The 20,016-nt window shown below is 43.3% G+C and overlaps 1 protein-coding gene across 4 annotated transcripts; it reads left to right on the forward strand.

Moving 5' to 3' along the window:
• Positions 1-374: 374 nt before the first annotated feature.
• On the forward strand, positions 375-20,016 carry adam23b (ADAM metallopeptidase domain 23b; the record flags this gene model as incomplete). Of its 4 annotated transcripts, none has more annotated exons than XM_079276339.1 (26): positions 375-521; positions 1,189-1,442; positions 1,926-2,002; positions 4,689-4,752; positions 5,736-5,818; positions 5,955-6,018; positions 6,460-6,532; positions 6,642-6,712; positions 6,904-6,969; positions 7,088-7,156; positions 7,897-8,063; positions 8,535-8,619; positions 8,711-8,798; positions 9,934-9,985; positions 11,772-11,871; positions 11,955-12,026; positions 12,129-12,215; positions 12,303-12,383; positions 12,496-12,546; positions 12,654-12,717; positions 12,820-12,925; positions 13,420-13,539; positions 13,713-13,881; positions 14,742-14,853; positions 16,175-16,265; positions 18,190-20,016. In XM_079276339.1, the coding sequence occupies exons 1-26, from the start codon at positions 446-448 to the stop codon at positions 18,233-18,235; spliced, it is 2,388 nt and encodes a 795-aa protein (XP_079132465.1). In that variant the 5' UTR covers positions 375-445. The 4 variants fall into 4 exon arrangements, with proteins under 4 accessions (XP_079132465.1, XP_079132466.1, XP_079132468.1 ...); XM_079276340.1 differs by having other exon boundaries at positions 1,225-1,442; XM_079276342.1 differs by lacking the exon at positions 16,175-16,265.

Raw genomic sequence — 20,016 nt, forward strand, 5'->3', positions numbered from 1 at the left:
CCACACAATTTAAAATGTAATATTGTTTTTTTTCTTTCTCATATTCATAACAAAAATACTTATCGTGTGTGATCACGCAGTAGGTGCGAGTGGGTCGTTTCCTGTTTTTTTTCTGGTCGATGGGATTTTACAGGCATGTCTTTGAGGTCACCTGTACGGGCTTCCTGTGGCCCCGGAGGGAGGGAGGAAGGACATCTCCCTGCTCACCGAGGAGGAGCCTGCTGGTCGACTTCCAGTAGCTGCCTGGCCACCGCCTTCTTTCTGCTCACCCCATCCCTCCCTCTCTCCTCCTCCGCCGCTACTGCAGCAGCGAGCAGCCCCGGTGCCTCCTGGATCCATGAAGAGAGCCCCCCCTGCACGGCACGTCCCCCGCCACGATGGGCCGCGAACTATATACTGCGTTGAAGTGTTGATATTGAGATATTTCAGTTGTCAAATATGAATCATGCATTTGATATTTCTGGCCACTTTGCTCGTGAGCATCCTTTCGCCTTGGCTTCATCCTTCACTAGCGTCATCCGGTATGTATCGCAGTAGCCTGCTGGCTTTTCTTGACACTTTTATCGAATTCGAAACACCTTTCACTTTCTGCGTTGGGCTAAAATCATATCTGATGATGTACTGCAGGTGCACACTATCGCCCCCTCTAAAAAGAAGAAAAGATACGTGATTTAATATGCGGCGTCTTCGGCTGATGGTGCATGATGCAGACTACAGCATATCAGTGTCTTTTGTTCAGCTTATAAAAAAATAGTGCTATTGATTATGTATGAGTATCATATTTAAAATAACTGTTGCTGGGACTCTTGTACTTCAAGCGCATGCTCGTATATGTTATTGTTGTCAGAAGCTATTTGGATTTATATTGCATAATGCACACTGCATGTATCTATCTGGTGCAGAGTTTTTCACTTTGGAAATAAGCGAATCAAAAGTACCGCTTAAAAGAAATGAAGCTATTTATATTCTGTATTCTAAATCAGCCGTATGGGGTTGTCAGTGTAGGATGGCATGTAACCAATCATTCCGAACTGTGTCCAGAAGAATCGCAATAAAGCCGTGGCCACTTGCCTCAGAATTATCAATGCGCTTCATGAATTAAGGATGACAGCTGGCTGTGTGTGTGCGTGTGTGTGTGTGTGTGTGTGTGTGTGTGTGTGTGTGTGTGTGTATATGTGTGTGTGTCAGGTATTTCATGTCTGTGCGGTGGCAATTGTCTTGCAGTTTCTCAAGGAGTAGGGGACAAGGTTGAGAGGGACGCAGTGCCAGCCCTGCTGAAGCAACAGGCAACTGCAGCACCGGCTACAGACAACACAACACACCATGCAGTGGAGCATGTGATCACATACCCCTCGCGTTTAATCTACTACTTAAACGAGGACTCGGAGAGTACCTACCATGACCTGGACACCCGGGCCAAGAACCAAGCCACAGAGCGGCAGGTAAGCCAGCATCGAAGCGGGATGGGTGAGGGAGATTGATCCTGGGACGTTGCGAGAAGTTACTTCCCAGAAAAACCTTTGTGATCTACAGCAGGAATGTTTAGTCACATAGCGTGCTGTGTGGACAAGGCTTTTGAAGTTTTGAATCCAGATTATGTCTCGTATTAGACCATAATGCTGTCTTTAGTGTCATGTTACTGCACAATGTCAGACAAAGCAAAGACGGCCATCACATGCAGCACATTAACAGCTGCTTTGTTATACGTTTAAGGACTGGAGCGATGCCAGACCGACCATGTTGAAGGAAGCTATTCTTCCAGTATGCCCACTGTGCATTACCGTCTGCCATTTATCCGCCACATCTGTTATCTTTGTGCTGGAGAGGATGTTTAAGGTGTACTCTAGAGGATTTTATGTTCGTAGAAAGCTATAATGTTATGGTTTTGCGTCATCTGCAGTCCCGACTCTTTTTCTACCTGACAGGCAGTCCACCTCGCCCAAGCCAGTTTCCAGTTAGAGGCATTCGGCATCCGATTTGCTCTGGATCTATCATTGAACACGTAAGTCCTTCTCATCCTATCTAACTGCAGTTCATGTATGCTAAAACGATAGATTTTGGAGCTAGTCAGTCCCTGTGGTCCAGTTGTTGATCTCTATCCAGTTACTTTCTTTGTTTACGTTTCAGTCAGACTCAGAGACGAGATTGTGTAATTATAAATGACCCGAATCTCTACAACGGAGGTGGCAAGTGCAAAGTTGGCACAACTAAGAGTCACAATTAGCCACATTTACGGGAAGTAAACCACGTTGAAATAAACCAATTTCCCTTTCATCATAACAAACCTCGGGACTTGTGGTTGAACTTCCAGTGTGAGTGAGTCGTCTGTCACTCACAAGAGTATCTGCTGTCACGGTCATGTTGACAGTTAATGTGCAGATGGTTGAAAATAGCAGAACGTCTGTATTTCTATTCCTAAAGAGAAGCTGTGGAAACCTTGCTGCCACAACAGAGCCACACTGACACTCCCTATGGCTATTATAAAAAATACTGTAGCATACTGTACAAAACATTATAAGAAAGTATTAAAAGGAAGCTGTGATTTAGGGTTTTATTAGTTTAATGCAGGGCTCTTAAGTTGTACTAATTTAAATGTAGGCATAGTGTGCACTTTAAGCTGTATTAAGAAGGAAAAGTTAAAAAAGAATCTAGTTAATTTAAATAAAGATTGGATATTACTAAAACATCATTAAGCCCTAATAGGCGACGATGAGGGCGTCAAAATGAGCAGAAGTCTGAGTCAGCAATATGTGTCATCGCAGACGCCAAATCGACAACAACTGTGAATCCCGTCTGTAGATGACTGTTGTTTGTAACTGATACATTGTTTTATATGTCTTATCAGTGATTAATGCAGCGTCAGTCAACGATAATTTAATGAGGGAAACTGTAATTGAATAGGTCGGCGCGCTAGTTTCTGTGTTTTGTGCACATGTGTTGTTTGCAGCAGATGTTAAGTAGCATAGAGACAGATACAGGAGGAAGTGCACTCTTGCCCTGTCATTCCCAGCTCAAACAATCACGCGTCACGCCTAAGAGCCGTTGTCCTGTACATTATCGTCAGACACAAAGGAAACACCACGTAACACAGCATTAGCTCTTTACAGCAGCTGCATGGAGGCTTGGAAGCGTGACCTTGATTCCTAGCTGTTTGCTTGTACCGTAGGTTATCTAACTTATCTAACGTTATGAGCTAACTTCAGTGTGTGCCTTTTTTGTTTTCTTTGAGACAACAGGGGTTTGAATTCTGCTTGGTGTCGTAGCTGCGACAGTACTGATCTAAATATAGATAGGTCTGCAACCTGCCAATGGGTGCTACTTTATCTGCAAACCTCTTACTGTACCTCGGACTGCAAACCATGTTTTTCTCAGTTGAAACAAATCATATATTGAATAGAAATGTGAATTGGAAAAGTGAATAGTTTTAGTGCTGCTTGTTGAGAGCATCTCTGTTTTTTTATACTCATTATTTCCATGTGTTGGAGGTATGAACAATACTGACAAAAGTCACTCCAGGATTTAGAGCTGCATTTGATCTGGCGCCAGATGTTAGAACCTCCCGCAGTTCTTTTTGGTCTTCCCTCTCTGTCTCGCTTCCCAGATGCCGCTGCTGCTGTATTGTGAACCGAGACACCTCAGGGCAGGACTCCCTTCTCAAGATCTCCACACACTTTCACAGCTCTCTCACACACACACACACACACACACACACACACACACACACACACACACACTCATACAAACACCAACTAAGCGTAGCCCACTATCCTCGCCCTGCCTCATCTGTCACGCTATTAATAGCCCCTCACTCAGGAATCTCTCACATGCCTGGACTCTCCTTTCATCATGGTGCACTTCCTGCTCTCGTGCCGCCGAGAATCACTCAACAATGTCACACTGCTGGTGTTACAAAACTAGATCCATCACTTCCATCTTTTCCTTTTTTTTTTTCCCCCCCCAGCTGCAACGCCACTATACATGCGTATGTACAGCAGGATGTTTTTTTTGATGTGCAAGGTTACTCGGAAGGAAAGCGCCATTGTGGCAGAAATCACAGTCTCTTGAAGTCCGCTGTCAGCTAACAGATTGAATGTGTGAAACGGTGAAGGGACGCTGACTCAGACAGCGGGAACTGGCCGGAGGACCGTGGTGTTCAAGGTGAAACCGAGGCCTCGCAATCATTCATCACATTAGGCGTCGGCGTTTCTGTTCCTGTTATGGGTGCTGTTTTCTCAACCAGTGATGCCATTTCGGGAGATTTGAGGAAGAACCATGGTTCTGTAGATGAGCTTCTGTAAACTGTAGTTTCGTGATGATTGATTTTAATCCTCTGTTTCTTTATGATAACCTACGGCCACTTTGCAAAACTATTGCGTGGCTGTGAATCTTGTTGTGACAGTGTTTATTGCAGTAAATTCTTCATAATTTTTCCTGAGGGGAGGCAACATTTAACATATCTGCTGCACTTTTGAGATGCCATGGGAGTGTTTGTGCAGGCTTATCCAGGCACAGTGGTGATGAGTGTTCTTGTTTAAATGCCAGCCAAAGCACTACTCACCGCCAGTTGAAAACCACAATGTGTGAGTCAGAGAAAGCAAAAGCAGAGAGATTCTATTTGTGTGTTTTATTCTTATTGTCACTGCATCACATCCGTCCACCTTAATGAACTGCAATCTCTCTTTTTACAGTGACTTGCTGTCTTCAGATTACGTTGAGATCCACTATGAGGCGGGCAAGCCTGTTTTGTCAAAGGTAACGTCTTCGTTAGTTGTGACTGAAATGTTACAGCACACATCTGTTCAGCTGATGTTTTTAATTTTTTTCACCTCAAAGCAAATGGCATAAATATGCTTTGTCTCAACTTTCGGAAATAGACTTTGAAACAAAAGGCAGGAACAGATGTTTGCTGTCAGTTTGCTTGTCAGCTTATTTTATCAAGCATTTTGCAAATTGGAAATCATATTTACACTGCAACTGTCACATCAAGGAAATCTTCTTTTGCAGACTAAGAAAAAGAACAAAATGTACAGGAAGAAGAGATGGGTAGACAGATGTACAGAAAGACAGATAGATCGTGATAGATAGGCTGGTAGGTGGATTCAAATGTGAAAGTACATGATTTTCACAGAAAAAAAGAAGAGAGGAGATAAAGAGAGGAGGGAGAAAACAAGGTTGGGAATGAGAGCTGGTTCCGGCTGCTGCTGCTGCTGCTGCTGCTGCTGATTCAGGCACAGGGCTGGGCATACTGTAGCTGAATCAGCAGGGTTTCGCTCTCCTGCAGCCTCCTGCTGGATCTCTGGTCACATGACGACAGAGAGAAAGCCCTCTGCAGTATCAGTGCAGCGTGGGATGGGTGAAGAGAGAGAGGCAGAGAGAGGGGGGTGAATGTCCTCTGCTCACCCTGGATCTGACAGCCGAGTCACAGATAGCGCCAGGACCCACCTTGCAATGTTTTAACTTCATCTTAACAAGCAAAGACCCCCTGCTGAAATGTTTTGCAAATGTACCAAATCGGCATCTGTGAGACAAGCTGTTACCTCCTCTGAGATGTTAGAACATTTCAACACACGATAATTAAGTGCAAAATATGACACATCCACCATGTAACGGTGAATTTGAGTTATCATCATGTCAGTGTAGGCACATTTCCGTGTGTTGTGATGCGAGTGATGCTTCTTTAGTTGTGGCTGGGGATTGCTGTGATGCTGCATTCGCACTCTGTCTTCTTCCCTCAGGGCGGCGAGCACTGTTACTACCACGGCCAGGTGAGAGGGAATGATAACTCCCATGTGGCCTTATCTACCTGCAACGGGCTGCAGTAAGTGAACAGCAGAATTGTGTGTAATCCTTGCCGTGTTCAGAATAATTCTGGATGCACTCGTCTCTGCTCCTCAGCTCCTATTGACTCAGTGTCGACTGCCTTCTCTCTCTTTTCCACTCTCTCTGCCCGGCAGTGGGATGTTTGACGATGGAGTCTATGTGTATCTAATTGAGCCCTTACTACAGACTCATTCAATCGTAAGTTATTCCTGTCGCAGAGAACCAAAATATGTATCACACAAAGCTCATGACCCGCTCGCCTCCACCGCACATGCACAACACATTCTGCTGTTTACTGCTTTTTTCAGTTTTTGAGTTTTTAGTCGTATTTGTATACAGCTGGAGAATATGGTTGAAATCAACAGCAATATATGAATAATGATATTTATTATATTATATTGATTTCAGGATGCATCACGGTATAAAACATTTATGTAACTGAGATAGAACTTGTTTATTAGTGTGCTTCAGAACTGCCGGTAGCTGAGCTCGGCTCACTGTTTCCCCCTGTTTCCAGTCTTCATGATGAATTAACCTGCTGCTGGCTGTAGCTTAATTTTCAACAGACAAACTCAAGGGTGGTATCAATCTTCTCATCTTACTCTCGGCTGTTAACACTTGTTTGCCTCGCCCCTGCAGGATACAGCTGCAAGGCCTCACAAACTAAGAAGAACATCCTCCCTTCAGTGGAGCAATGATTCAGAGGAACAGGGTAAGAAAAACACAACCCTGTGGGCTTGAACTCACCAAAGAGGGTCACACAACCCAGTTGTAAATCTGTGAGTTGAAATGTCACTGTTTCCTTGCGTGTGTGTTCATAGTTGAGGAGGAGGAGCAGCTCTTCTCAGAGCTGGATGACTTGTCCTGGCTGAAGCGCAGGAAAAAGAGAGCGGTAAGTCTCTGATCTCACCTCTCTCAAACGTAATGCAACAAACATCAGTTCACCCACCTGTGAATTATTGTGCAATGAATTGAATAGCTTTGCATTGGATAGTGTGGTCAATGTCAAATGCGTGGTCTTAATGGAACTACAAAGAAATCAATCCTCTTCCTGATAATTGTTGGTGGTTTATTATTTTGCAGATGCCTCGCAGTGTATTTGAGGAGATGAAGTATTTGGAGATCATGATTGTCAGTGACCACAGTATGGTATGTAACTAGTAGCTGCTCATACATTTTACAATGCAATTTAGCATACTATACAGAGTGAGCGCCATCAAATCACTGCAGTTTATTTATCTTTGTACTTTTTTCTTTGCGCCTGCAGTATAAACGACACAAGACCAAGCAGCACACAAGGAATTACGCCAAGTCGGTGGTGAATTTTGTGGATGCTGTGAGTAAACTGTTTCGTGACTGCTGTTTAGCGAAGTGCTAACACACCACTAATATGGTGAACATAGTAACTATAGTGCCGTGTTTGCATTGTTATTGTGATTATGAGCATGTTAACATGCCGACATTATAGCCTTTAGCTAACTCAAAGCTGCTCCGTTCTTAATTAGAGGCTCACATTGCTGGAAGAAGTACTCATACATTTAACATCAGTAAAAGTAGCAATACCACTCTGTTACAAGTAAAAGTTGTCCAATGTTGCAGCTGATGGAGGTGGAGCACATTTGTTGTTTGAGTCCAGCAGAATATAACATTTCACCCATGATAAGGTAGCCTCGATGTTGCATGAGTACAACACAGGCATTGAGACAATGGTAATTGCCAAATATGTCCTTACAGTGTGAACCTATTGATTAATTGTTCAGTACAGCTGAAGTCCTCCTCATGTGTCATAATGGAGTACGTCGCTTTCAACCTGATTCGGCCCGATAGTCTTATTGTTAGTCCTTATGGTATTGTGCTGGTGTTTGCACTCGTCATGTGTATTAACACTCCCCTGTTCCTCCTTTTCCCCAGTGTCCTGCATCCCCTCATCTGTCCTCCTCAGACAGTACAGATTCAAATTCACACCCAGTGTTGTTCTCCTCTCCTTGTGCTGTTGCTGCTCTCTGTCTCTGCCTCTCGCTCTCTCTCTCTCTGCCTTTCTTTATTCCTCCCATTCACTGCGCGCTTCAATGGCAGATCTTCAAAGAGCAGCTACACATACGAGTGGTGCTCGTTGCCGTGGAGATCTGGACAGACAAGGATCAGATCCCCATCAGCGTGAGGCCGCTGGAGATGCTGCGGGATTTCTCCAAGTACCGGCAGCAGAGCATCAAGCATCATGCCGACGCTGTGCACCTCTTCTCGTAGGTTCTTCATTTAAATATAATGCGTTTGCATCACCCTTTGGTGCATCTTCTTTATTAATATAGATTTTAAACCAGGATTGAAGCTTCATTTGCAATCATTTTCTTTGAATTTCCAGCGTTTTCTTACTTTTTTTTTACGTCCTATTTTATTTTAAACTCACTATAGGATAGTTTCCATTGTATTTATCTGTGATGGACGTGTATTTAGTTTGAATATAAAGATGCTAGCAGTATAAGTACACAGATAATACATACAATAACAAACCAAAATCTGAGTTTGAGAGGATTCCTATGCAGCCTGTTCCAAGCTTTGGCTCGTTGTTCTGATTATATTCTCTCTGTATGTCTATGTAAGTTCATGGGGATGAAACACCACTGTGTCTTCAGAAGTGATTATTTACATAAATGTCTTCCTATGTGATGTTTTCTTGTTCATGTGTAACTCTTCGTCTTCCATCGTTCTCGTAGAAATGTGACCTTCCACTATCGCAGAAGCAGCGCGGGATACTTTGGAGGCATGTGTTCTGTGAGCCGAGGAGTCGGGGTCAATGAGGTGAGATTTGCTGCCGTAACACTGAGCATCACTCTGCATCACAGGGAGTGGCTGCAGGTGAATAATCCTCTGGTCTCTGTTGCGTCCACAGTACGCCACCAGCTGGTCCATGGCAGGCTCGCTATCCCAGAGCCTGGCTCAGAACCTGGGTATCCAGTGGGAGCCAGCCTCCAGGAGAAGTACACATGATACACATGTTGTTATCTCTCAGCTAGTATAAATGAAGGGCAGGCTATTAGGAGCCAAAATCTCAATGTTCAGATCACTAAAATTACAAAAAACATATTTTTCTCTTACCCCTAGTTGTATTCAGCCATGCAGACAGTTTTAGATTTATTGTAAGTTATGTCAGAAAAAAACTGTCTGTTGAATGTATTTTAATTTGCTGATGTTTCAAGATAAAAATAGATTGAGACTCTGGTTGTTCTTTTATCCCTTCTTTAATGTTTGGTAGAAAATAGAAATAGAAATAGCATAACAGTATCAAAATATTAAAACTGTCTACCGAGTAGTCTGTGTGTTCGACCTGTTTAATCCGAGACACAGTGTGTTTCTTGTGAATGTTGTGCTTTGAGGATCAGAAATTCAATTCCCCTTCCATTTCATTGGCATGGCAGCTTACATCTTAAAACCTCAGCAAATAAACCATAACTGTTGGCAAGGCTAGAAGCCTACAGGCGTAAGTAGCATAATATATTGTTTTGTGTTTTGTGATGTGTCCAATAAGTACGTAAATGGCCTGAATGAAAGAAAGTACATTTTTTTGTAATCTACATTCGACAAAGCGGGGTTTCCTCAGATTTGATCTTTAGAAACCTAAATGTAAAGCAGGATATAGTGACTATAGAACAACATAAGTCTCTTGTCAACTCTTACATGTGCCAGAGGAGACAGATGCACTGATTTTCTTGGCGAAAGTGGTGCAAAAGTCGACTTTTAGTCAGGCTTGAAGTGGGATGATTTATGCCATTAGTTTCAAGATCACAGTGCTTAATGAGGCAGAGTCCGAGTAGAACAGCTGCCATGTTTTGAAGCTCAACCATCAGAGGGATTATTTGTATGGTCCCAAAACTGGCCAAGCTTGAGAGGAGATTCTGCGTATGTCGGTAAAAAAATATAATTATTCAGCTGGAGATCAGGTTCTAAATCCACTGATCAATTCTCAGTGAGAGGATAAAGTAGAACTCATGTTCACATAATGTATTTGAATGCTTGTTTTAAAAAGAAAAACTTGTAAGTGTGTCTATTTCTGTCAGTGCATCGCTCTCACTGTCTGCTTCTGTGTTTTTTCTGTCCTCTCTTTCCTGTTTGCAGAGGAATGTGGTTGTGTTGACTCGTGGACTGGCTGCATAATGGAGGACACTGGGTAATGTCCAACATGTCCCCCTGAGACACACATACAGTGGAACAATTACAGACGCTTGTTTATGGTCACTCCAAGGTGTAGTCACCGCTCTGGGAGTGTGGGAATGAATGCAGAACTGGGAGATAAATGTTCTGTTTTGACCTAACTTCTGAGAATCTCTTGAGAATCTTATGAGAATTTCAGAATTCCAGAATCCCTGTCAAGTGTCGACTAGGGGTGTCACGGTACGCATATTCGTATTGAACCGTTCGGTACGAGGCTCAAGGTTCGGTACGCATGACGAACCGAATACGTTTGAATAAAAAAATAAATAAAACTTTTTTTTAAAACCTTTATTTAACCAGGTAGTCCCATTGAGATTAAAAATCTCTTTGCAAGATGTAAGTAACAATACAAGATGTAAGTAACAATACTACATAACGTTAAGGAGCAGTTTTTGTTTTTTATGCTTATGTGTTGCTAAGAAGACACCCCAGAAGATGAGTCACTCAGGTATAGTTCCATCATTGTTCAAAGTCAAAGAATAACTTCATGATGTTAGTTGTAATGAATAAATATATTTTAAAATCAAGTACATTTCTCTGGCATTTATAGTTTTCTACTGTACCGAAACGTACCGAACCGTGGCTCCACTGTATCGTACCAAACCCAACCGTGGATTTTGTGAACCGTTACACCCCTAGTGTCGACCCTTTTGTTTTCCACAATTTCTCACCAAACATTTAGTCAGTTATAGAATAAACTGATCGGTGCATGTTAATGGTATAATTGTGGTCAGTATGCTTTTATCAACTACTGCTCTGTGATGAAATGGACAAATTATACATCACTTTATACTCAAAGGAGCAGCAGTATCACTTTCACGGTCCCCGTACATGAAGGCATTTCATTGCTGCTTTTTTTTAAATCATACTAAATCATTGTTCCGTTCCCACATACCGTTCAGTGTTTCCATCTGCTCCCATTGCTATTTTTTTATTTATTTCCTGGGCTTCGCTGAATGCTGCATCAATAGTTCAAGATCGCAGTTGTGCAAATGAATGGACAAAGATCTTAATTTAACATAATCGTAATGTAAACTGATCCGTGCTTTGACCAACATATTCTGACAGTATTCTCACAGGTTACCTGCAGGTTTTAAAAAGTCTTACAAAGAATTCTATTAAATTTCTTTAGAAGGGAATAAAAAGAGTTAAATTAGATTTATAAATGTCTTAAATATGTTCTCTCTCCTGTCTTAGGCAGTAATGTCAGTTCACAAAAGTATCTGATTGCTGTCAGGAGACGTTATACACTTATTAAGTAAACGTGTGATTGTTTCGACGATAGTTTGTTCAATAATCTTTTTTTGTAGAGTTCATAAAAGGCTTTAGCAAACACTGTCTCTCCCGTTAGCTACAGCGGGGCGCTCGTCGTTTCATAATGGGAACATCCTATCCAGGTCCAAGTTGCATCAGTTCAATTATTATGTTCGTTGGAATTATTGCTGGAAAGCAGTGACAAATATGTAATATAGTAACAAATAATCGCAGGATTCCCACTGGTTTTTCATCATACTTTCAAACTTTGGACGGTAGGATTGTGAGACAGGGAATAAACTCTATGTGGAATGAACAGGTAAGCAGTGTGTGTGTGTGTGTGTGTGTGTGTGTGCAAAAGATGCTCTAATTTAGAAAGCTGCTCATCACACACATGGCACCCGACAGCATTATGAACCATGCTTCCATCATGATTGGTCGGCACTGATACGTCTGGTTAGTTATCAGCTGGTATTCTCTCTCTTCAGGGTCCAGCACCCGCGGAGATTCTCCAAATGCAGCATCTCAGACTACAAGGAGTTCCTTTTGAAAGGTGGAGGCTCGTGTCTGTTTAACAGGCCGACCAAGGTTAGACTCTCACAACTCTGCCCCAGCTGCCATGAATCACACGTCTGCTCCAGCCTTTACACTCTCCTGTCTTCTTCCGTTAGCTGTTCGAGTCCACAGAATGCGGTAATGGATTTGTGGAGGTGGGAGAGGAGTGCGACTGCGGAGCGAGAGCAGTACGGTTGTTGTTTTTTACTCCAGAAAGTCAGATCTGTTTGTTGTCGTCTGTTTGTTCGGCTGGATGAAGCTTCTTTTTTTTTCCCCCCGTTTGTTTTCAGGAGTGCTACAAGGACTGTTGCAAGAAGTGCTCCCTCGCCAACGGGGCACACTGCAGTGACGGCCCGTGCTGCAATAACACATGTCTGGTATGAGTTCGGTCTTTTCTTTAAGTTTCACAGCACTAATTATTTATTTATTCCTCTGACTTTTATCTTCTCTCCTTTTCTTGGCAGCTTTATCCACGAGGTTACAGCTGCCGCTATGCTGTGAACGACTGTGATATCTCAGAGACCTGCTCTGGGGACTCTGGACAGGTGTCCTTGTGTTGAACTGCTACTTTTCTTTTGGTTTCTAAATGCTCATTCTTTCAATGTTTAATAGAATGCGCATGGTTAAAATGAAGTGTTATTTTGTGACTGTTTGCAGTGCCCTCCCAATCTTCATAAACAAGACGGTTACTTCTGCCAGGTAAACCAGGTAGGCACCTGGTGACATCAGAAACAAAGCAGTCCTGCATCAGAATAGCAGTTTGGGAGCAGCTGACTGAGAATGTATTCACCATCTTGTTATTTATCTTTCTGAAGGGACGCTGCTACAGCGGCGCGTGCAAGACCAGAGAAAGCCAGTGTAAATACATCTGGGGGTCAAGTAAGATGAACATTCCTTTAACTCGCATTAGCTCGTATCAGTAACGTGTCAGAGTATCATCATACAGAGATTACAGTTCACGCTTCTTCCTCTTTCCCTCAGAGGCTGGAGGTTCGGAGAAGTTCTGCTATGAGAAGCTGAACACAGAGGGCACAGAGAAGGGCAACTGTGGAAAAGATGGAGACAAATGGATCCAGTGTAGCAAACAGTGAGTTTCAAAGAAAGACAAATTAGATTCACTCTGGTATTTCATACATACCAGCAGGACAGTCCTTCATATTTCTACATAGAGACAGGGATGGGCTTTCCTTATTTTCTTTTGTTACTGACATCAGAAGAGATTAATGATGTTTTGAAGCCAACCAATAGATGGCAACAGAGGGCACATTGTACTGTTTCGCAGCCTTCACATCTTTCCTTGAGCTTGCAAGCCCAGCGCATTGACTTTGTGCATCCGCTCTTTATTTGCAGTGTTGTGTTGTGTTTGGGAAGTAATGAACATACGAGTGGATACCTTATACTGCATGAGTTGTGTGAGGGTGTGACAATGTATGTTTTGGTATAGTTTTATAGTTTTGCTGTTGATGGGTTGGATATGTATAATAAAGTTTAAGTTTTTAGAAGAAAGAAGCCCCGACAAAGCAAAATGTGTATTAAGTGGACGATTGGCATCTGCACAGACTTCTCTCTTGTATTTTTCAGTGATGTGTTCTGTGGTTCCCTTTTGTGTACCAACATCGGCCGCAACCCACGCATCGGCATGATGAAAGGAGAAATCACCCTAGCCACCTTCAACCCTCAAGGCAGAATGGTAGACTGCAGGTAAAGACACGTATGCTACCACATATTTAAGAGCTGTCCATGTCCTGGGAACGTTTTCACTGTCGTCTGTAGTCCCATTCTTCTGGTTTAATCTTCCATGTATGAGTTTGTCCTCCCTCCCCCTCTTTCCGTATCTTTCTCCCCCTTTCCGTCCCTCCAACCTCTCTTCACAGTGGGGGTCATGTCCTTTTGGATGACGAGACTGATTTAGGCTACGTGGAGGATGGGTCTCCCTGTGGGCCGTCAATGATGTGCCTTGACCACAAGTGTCTGCCAATCCAGTCACTCAACATGAGCATCTGCTCTAGTGGACCTAATGGACAGGTGTGCTCTGCCCACGGGGTGAGTCCTGCGGTCCACTTTTACATGAAACAGCATTTAGACAGACAAATTAAAACAAATATTAAATTCTACAAATAAAAAATAGAATAACATTTTCGGTAATATTCATTAAAAGCAATGCTACAGACGTGTGTTTTCAATCACCCTGACTGACTCGGCGTCCATCTTTTGTGACATCACCAAATTTAACGAACTATTAGGAGCTGAAAGGTGTAAATTGTCTCATCAGGCAACATAAGTGAAATCAGCCGTGTAGGTAGAAGTAGAATAATCTACAGAAGCTGCATGTCATATATGGCTTACTCCATATTTATGCTCAATAGAAGCAATGGTCCATGCTTTTTTGAGTTAATTGTTGGTACATTTAATGCTGCAGATTTGTTTTTAGCTACGTGTTGGACAAGTCAAAAAAACTGTCCCTGTGAGAGCCATTGTTAATGTTATTAGTAACACCTGTGACTAGTAAAGATGTCCGCTGTGAGAAAGGCCTATTGGGTTTCAGTACATTGTGGTTCATCCAGCCATCGCTGTGTAATTCAATCAATTAGATTAAGTTCTGCCTGGAGACCGGCTCTGCTGTTGTTTGCATAATTATATCAGTCTTAACTAAGCAGCTGGCCTGGCTCAAAATGCCATTGTAGAGCTGTAATAGAGTCAATCTCATCTGGATCCGTTTCCAGAAATGTGTCTTTATCTTTATCAACTTTTTACAGTGCAGTAAGTGTCTACGTGGGAGCCTTTGTTAACTGTGGATGAACAATCCAGATGGTTCCTAAAAAGTATCCCAGTGTGTCAGCAACTTTATTTGCAGCTCTTGCGTTCCCCCCGTCACCTCATCTATTTTTGTCTGATCTGTACAGGTGTGCAACAATGAAGCCACGTGCACCTGTGACACCACCTGGGCGGGGACAGACTGTAGCATGCCTGATCCGCCTAAAGAGCCTGAGGCCACTAAGGACGAAGGACCCAAGGGTCGGTTTCCACCTCTTTCAACCTCTGCTGTCTGATAGAATGAATAACTCACAGGTTTATGTACACTGATTTGATTTAGCCAAGATTCACGCTGACTTATATACTGTATATATCCGTTGTTGTCATTGTCAGTCGCACTGTTAGATCTGAGTCAGCGCACAGTTTCACAGGTGTACTGGGGTCATAAAGACTTTCCATGTAAGATGCCGACTGCAGGAGAATAAAACAACAGTGTTACATTTGTTACGTTTTTAGAAGATGAAATGAAAACACTGTTCAAGTTGTACACCTGACACTTTGGACGGGTGAAGTGGTTAAGGGGGCGGGAAGCGTCACAGAGGGAACCGTGTCACTTCATCCATGACTCTGAAGCAGAAGCCTGCTGTTTGTGTTTGCCAGGGTGGTAATAATGCTCCTTTTCCCTCTGCACAGTGAGCGTGGCCACTAACAGGCTGATAGGGGCAGTAGCAGGGACCATTCTGGCCCTGGGGGTGATTTTTGGAGGCACAGGGTGGGGAATAGAGTAAGCATCTTTAACCCTTTCACGGCTCTTCCTCTCATAGTGGTGCCTCAGTGTGCGGGCGGTCTCGTGAGCCGGCCTGAGCCCGCGTGTGCGTCCCGGTGGCTTTGTGTTTTCTTATGTGTTGGTGATGACCATATAATTGTCATGTGATTGGATGTATTCAGTGTTGTGTGATTGATTGATGGACTCCTCCTCCTCCTCTCCTGCCACCTCCTGTTGTTCCCCATTACTACAAGCCTCTTTCTTCATCCTCCCTCTTCTTCCCGTTGTCCCTTTCCTTTCTCTAATTCTTAGTCGTTATGTGGTTGCTCCTGTGATCCTCTCCTTTCTGGGGCATGTGGGGCATTTAGATGGAAAACAGTCCTGAGAAATGTCCAGTTAGTGACCTGGCTTGTCAGTCAGTGGTAGGCTGTGTGGTGACTGGGACCCCTAAAAACATTTCGACTGCTCATACTGCAAATCACATACACATACCAACTGTCAATCTCTGTTTGAGTAAACCTTTGTAGTGATGGATACCCAGGGTCTCGTCTTCTGCACAACCTAAATGGACAAACTATTGATAATCACGACCTCAGCTGACACCAGATAAATGAAAAGATTCCCAGGGCCTCTACTTCATTATCCTCATGTTACACACTTAAGGGGGCATGCAAACTCAGTTTCAGTCATTTTACTGTCACAGTACTTCTGGTTATGTTTTCTGTTCCATGTGAAATCGTCATTGTGCAGTTCCATGTTATTTATACAGTAAGTGAGTATAGAAACTCATGTCTTTTTCCCCATAACCCTTTACAGGTCCTAGTGCCACCAATCTAATAATAGGCTCCATCGCCGGAGCCATCCTTGTGGCTGCCATAGTGCTGGGGGGGACTGGATGGGGCTTTAAGTAAGCAACGCGCCGCATGCCTCTCCTGCTGTAACTCTAGCATCCCTGCTGCTTCTAGACACCAGGGTTTGAGGTCCTGCTACAGAATATGGACCCCAGGGTGGACAATACACAAACGCATGCTTAACACATATCTTAACTGCTCAACTTCATCCAGTGTGCAGTCCTGGTTTTCATATAGGAGGATGCGTGGATGGATGTGTAAAGGGTTGATTTGGAGACACACTGGGCTCCATGTGGGGCTTGTCCGTTGATCTGTAGCAGAACCTCAAACTGATTGGACGAGCAGAGCTTACGCTTGACATGCATGTTAAGTCCTGACAACAGAGGGGAAACAATCATTTTAATAGTTTGATAATTAAAAGAAAACGTGTGTATTCTTGTATTGATAAGTTGAAATTGTATCTCCCCTCTGAAATTCAAAGGTAGCCCTCTAACATCTCTGTGTAGCCAGTAAATGTACTTCATTGTACAATAGTTTAATAAGTTCCAGTCTACTGCTAATTAGCCTGCTGTCTTGAGCAACAGGGGTGTTACACATATTAATTTAAATAGGCCGAAAAGATAACTGAGAAATACAATCCTGCAGCCACCAAAGCATGCCAGGTAGCAAAGCATCATGGTCTTCACCAAAAACAAACAAAAAATGAATGAAAGAAAACAGCATAAGAAACATTTCTGCATGTTAACTTGTTGATTTGGAGGAGGTCAGTTCATTGCACAAAGGCTGAGCCAAACCCAGGTTGATTTGGTCCAGGGTTGTCATGCTTCATCACCTCCATGATCTTTTTCTCAGTCCGTTACTGTTTGAGGGTGAGACTTTAAATGGAGTGGTGAGAGCGACAGAGAGACAGAGAGACAGAAGCCAGGACCCTTTTTGTTGGCCGCAGCCTTTGTGCCATGGCTGGCCACACGCACCTAAGATGGCCAGGCTCCGCCCTAGAGCAGAGCAGGACTCTCGGACCTCGCCCACACCAGCTGCCATTGCTGCCTGCTTCACAGACCTGGTACAGACACGGCGCATTTGCACTGCATGAACCACGCACAGCAATAGTGCCACCTTCGACCGGCCTGCTGTTGGAACAGGTGCATGACAGAGTGATAGAAGCCCCACAACAAGCCACAGTACGGGGAGGTTATGCATCACTCCTGTTGTCGTATTGTTGTTGTCCCACTGTTGTGGTAGTAGTTATTGTTGCTGCTGCTGCTGTGGTTGTTGTAGATGTGGTTGTCTCCTCTGTCCCTCTTCTGTAGACTATATTTGATGTTAGCTCTTTCCTCCCAGATTGTTATGTTTTGAGTGGAACCAATGTCTTTCCCATCCAAACTGGTAATGAGACATGTCTCCTACACTTCTTCACCTTGTAAACTGATGTTGCACGCACAAGCCAGTCGGAAGTTGCCTGCAAGAGGGCAAAAGAGGACATTTATATTCATAGACCTTCAAAATTAATTTATTCGCTCATTTGAAAGTTTTTTTTCATTTAGGTTCTTTCCGATGCTCAGTGTTCACCAAATCGTGACGCAGAAGAAAATATGAAGACTTAAGTGGAATGGATGCAAAATAGAAATGGTCTTCATTATGTTTACCATACTGCCAATCATCATGAATTAGGATGTAAAGATTTGTGAATATAAATACCTCTGACTGCCTCTTTACAGTCAAGGCCAAACTGGCTCAACAGGGACCTGCCTTTTATCACTTCTTGGAAGTCCTCGAATAATCATATAACCGTGGAGAATATTGTTTTATTTTCTGCTCTTGAACATAACAATAGCTAATGAATTGTTCGTGGCATTTTAACTTACGAGTCTACTATTGTAAACTGAGGAGATGAGTGTGGTTGCTTGTCCAGGTTGCACTAGCTGTGTTACAGATGTGATTACAGCACACACTGACTTCTGTTTCTTGTCTCCATGTAAGAAATGTGAAGAAACGGCGATACGACCCCAACGCTTCAGCCATTTAACCCGAGGAGAGATGGCAATCACAGAAGGACTCCTTCAAGGCTTCCTTAGTTGGCTACCTGACAGCTGGACTGCACTTATTGCTGCTGATCTTTGGCATTAGATTTACTTGAAAAAGACATAGTGGACGTTTTAACAAATTCCATCGTAGTGACGTTAGAAATGCAGCCTTTTCAACTCCACCTCACCCATATAACAAACCCCCACCCCCCACTCTGATCTCTAGAGTGACAGAGCTCCTCTTCCATCCTTTAGTGCCAGTGCACAGGCGTTCAGGCGGAATCCACACCACTCTCTCACCTGGCATGACTATCCGCACAAAAACGTGCTGCTTGCTGCTGCCCCCCCCCCCGGGCATGAAGAGCCCTCTCTGCAGGGCTCTGCATGGCTACAAAAGCTGTACCGCAAACACATACAAAAAAAAAAAAAAACAGAATTTTTCTAATGCTGGGGTAGCCTCGTTAAAAAGCAAACCCAGTGGAAAGACGGTTAAAGCTCCTATGGTTCACGTTTTAGGGGCTGTAGATGATTAAGGAGGCTGCATGTAAGGGCCCATAGGGGCAGTGCAGACCACCTACACAATTGTACATAAATAAAGAGTTCAGGTTTGGAATAACAGCATATTTTAAAAGGACATCAATTGCTTATGTTTTTTTTATATTTTTTATCTTAGCATGTTGTATAGCGGGTGTTTTTGGTGATGTTCCTGACAAAAAATTGGGATTTAGGCCAAAATTGTAATCGCACGCTGCACAGCCTCCTGCCATTGTCTGGGAGGTCCAAGGTTCGACTGAGTGGACAGAGTAGCCATGGTGGTCGAGGAGAAGCATGTCAGTTCTACTGTGGAGTGATTCAGATAGATGTCGCCTCAGATTAATGTCGCAAGACAACCCCCCCCCCCCCCCCCCCCCCCCACTCCCGGAGTATCTTCAACAGTGACTCTAAAGCCAAAGAACAAATCACCTGAACATATGGATGTTGTTGCACACAGAGCACTTTCCCCTCTGTCTGCAGCCAGTGGTGCCTACTGCTGGGGGCATAACGTCTGTCCATGCAGGCGCTCACCTGTCCAGCCAGGTCTCACGTAACAGTCCTCTTCAACACCCACTATACTGACTTAACATTTTGCTCTCATAAACTCTTAGTAGAAACCAAGTTCAGCTCTACCGGTAACGCTGCATGCATTCACTATAGTGGGCTTATAATTCTATATGAGAGTCCCCAAAATCTGCAAGAAAAATATGCTACAAAAGATAGGTGCATGTCAACAACAAAACACATTTAACTTTTATTTACTATGCAAAGAGAGATATTGCACAAACGTATGGGTATGTTAATATCAACGTATACATGGAATTACAAAAACGTTCTGCCAATCAGCTAATCTTTTGTATTTGGCCACTCCTACTTCTGGTTTCACTTCTCTTCAACATACTCAAACTATGAATGGGCAAATAGGACAAAAAAAAAGAATGAATTAATATTTCCAAAGAAAAGCGAAAGAGCACCCTTTTACATTTGTGGAACTGAAAATATCTTTTTGTGTGTTTTTCATCCGGTCTGATATTTTTTATCTCACACATGCACACGCACGTACACAAACACACTGTATGGTGCCTGTACATATCGAGACCTGGACAGTTTTCTTGTGCAGGGCTATTATTTACAGTCCAGCTGATAGTTGGTGTGTTCCAGGTGCTGCCATAGCACTGGCATCGTTGTAATCCTCCATGTTACTCATCATCCGGTGTCCCTCTCTCACTGCATCATGTACATTTGGACC

The sequence above is a fragment of the Melanostigma gelatinosum genome, assembly GCF_949748355.1.
Source record: "Melanostigma gelatinosum genome assembly, chromosome: 10".
Classification (NCBI taxonomy): Eukaryota; Metazoa; Chordata; class Actinopteri; order Perciformes; family Zoarcidae; genus Melanostigma; species Melanostigma gelatinosum.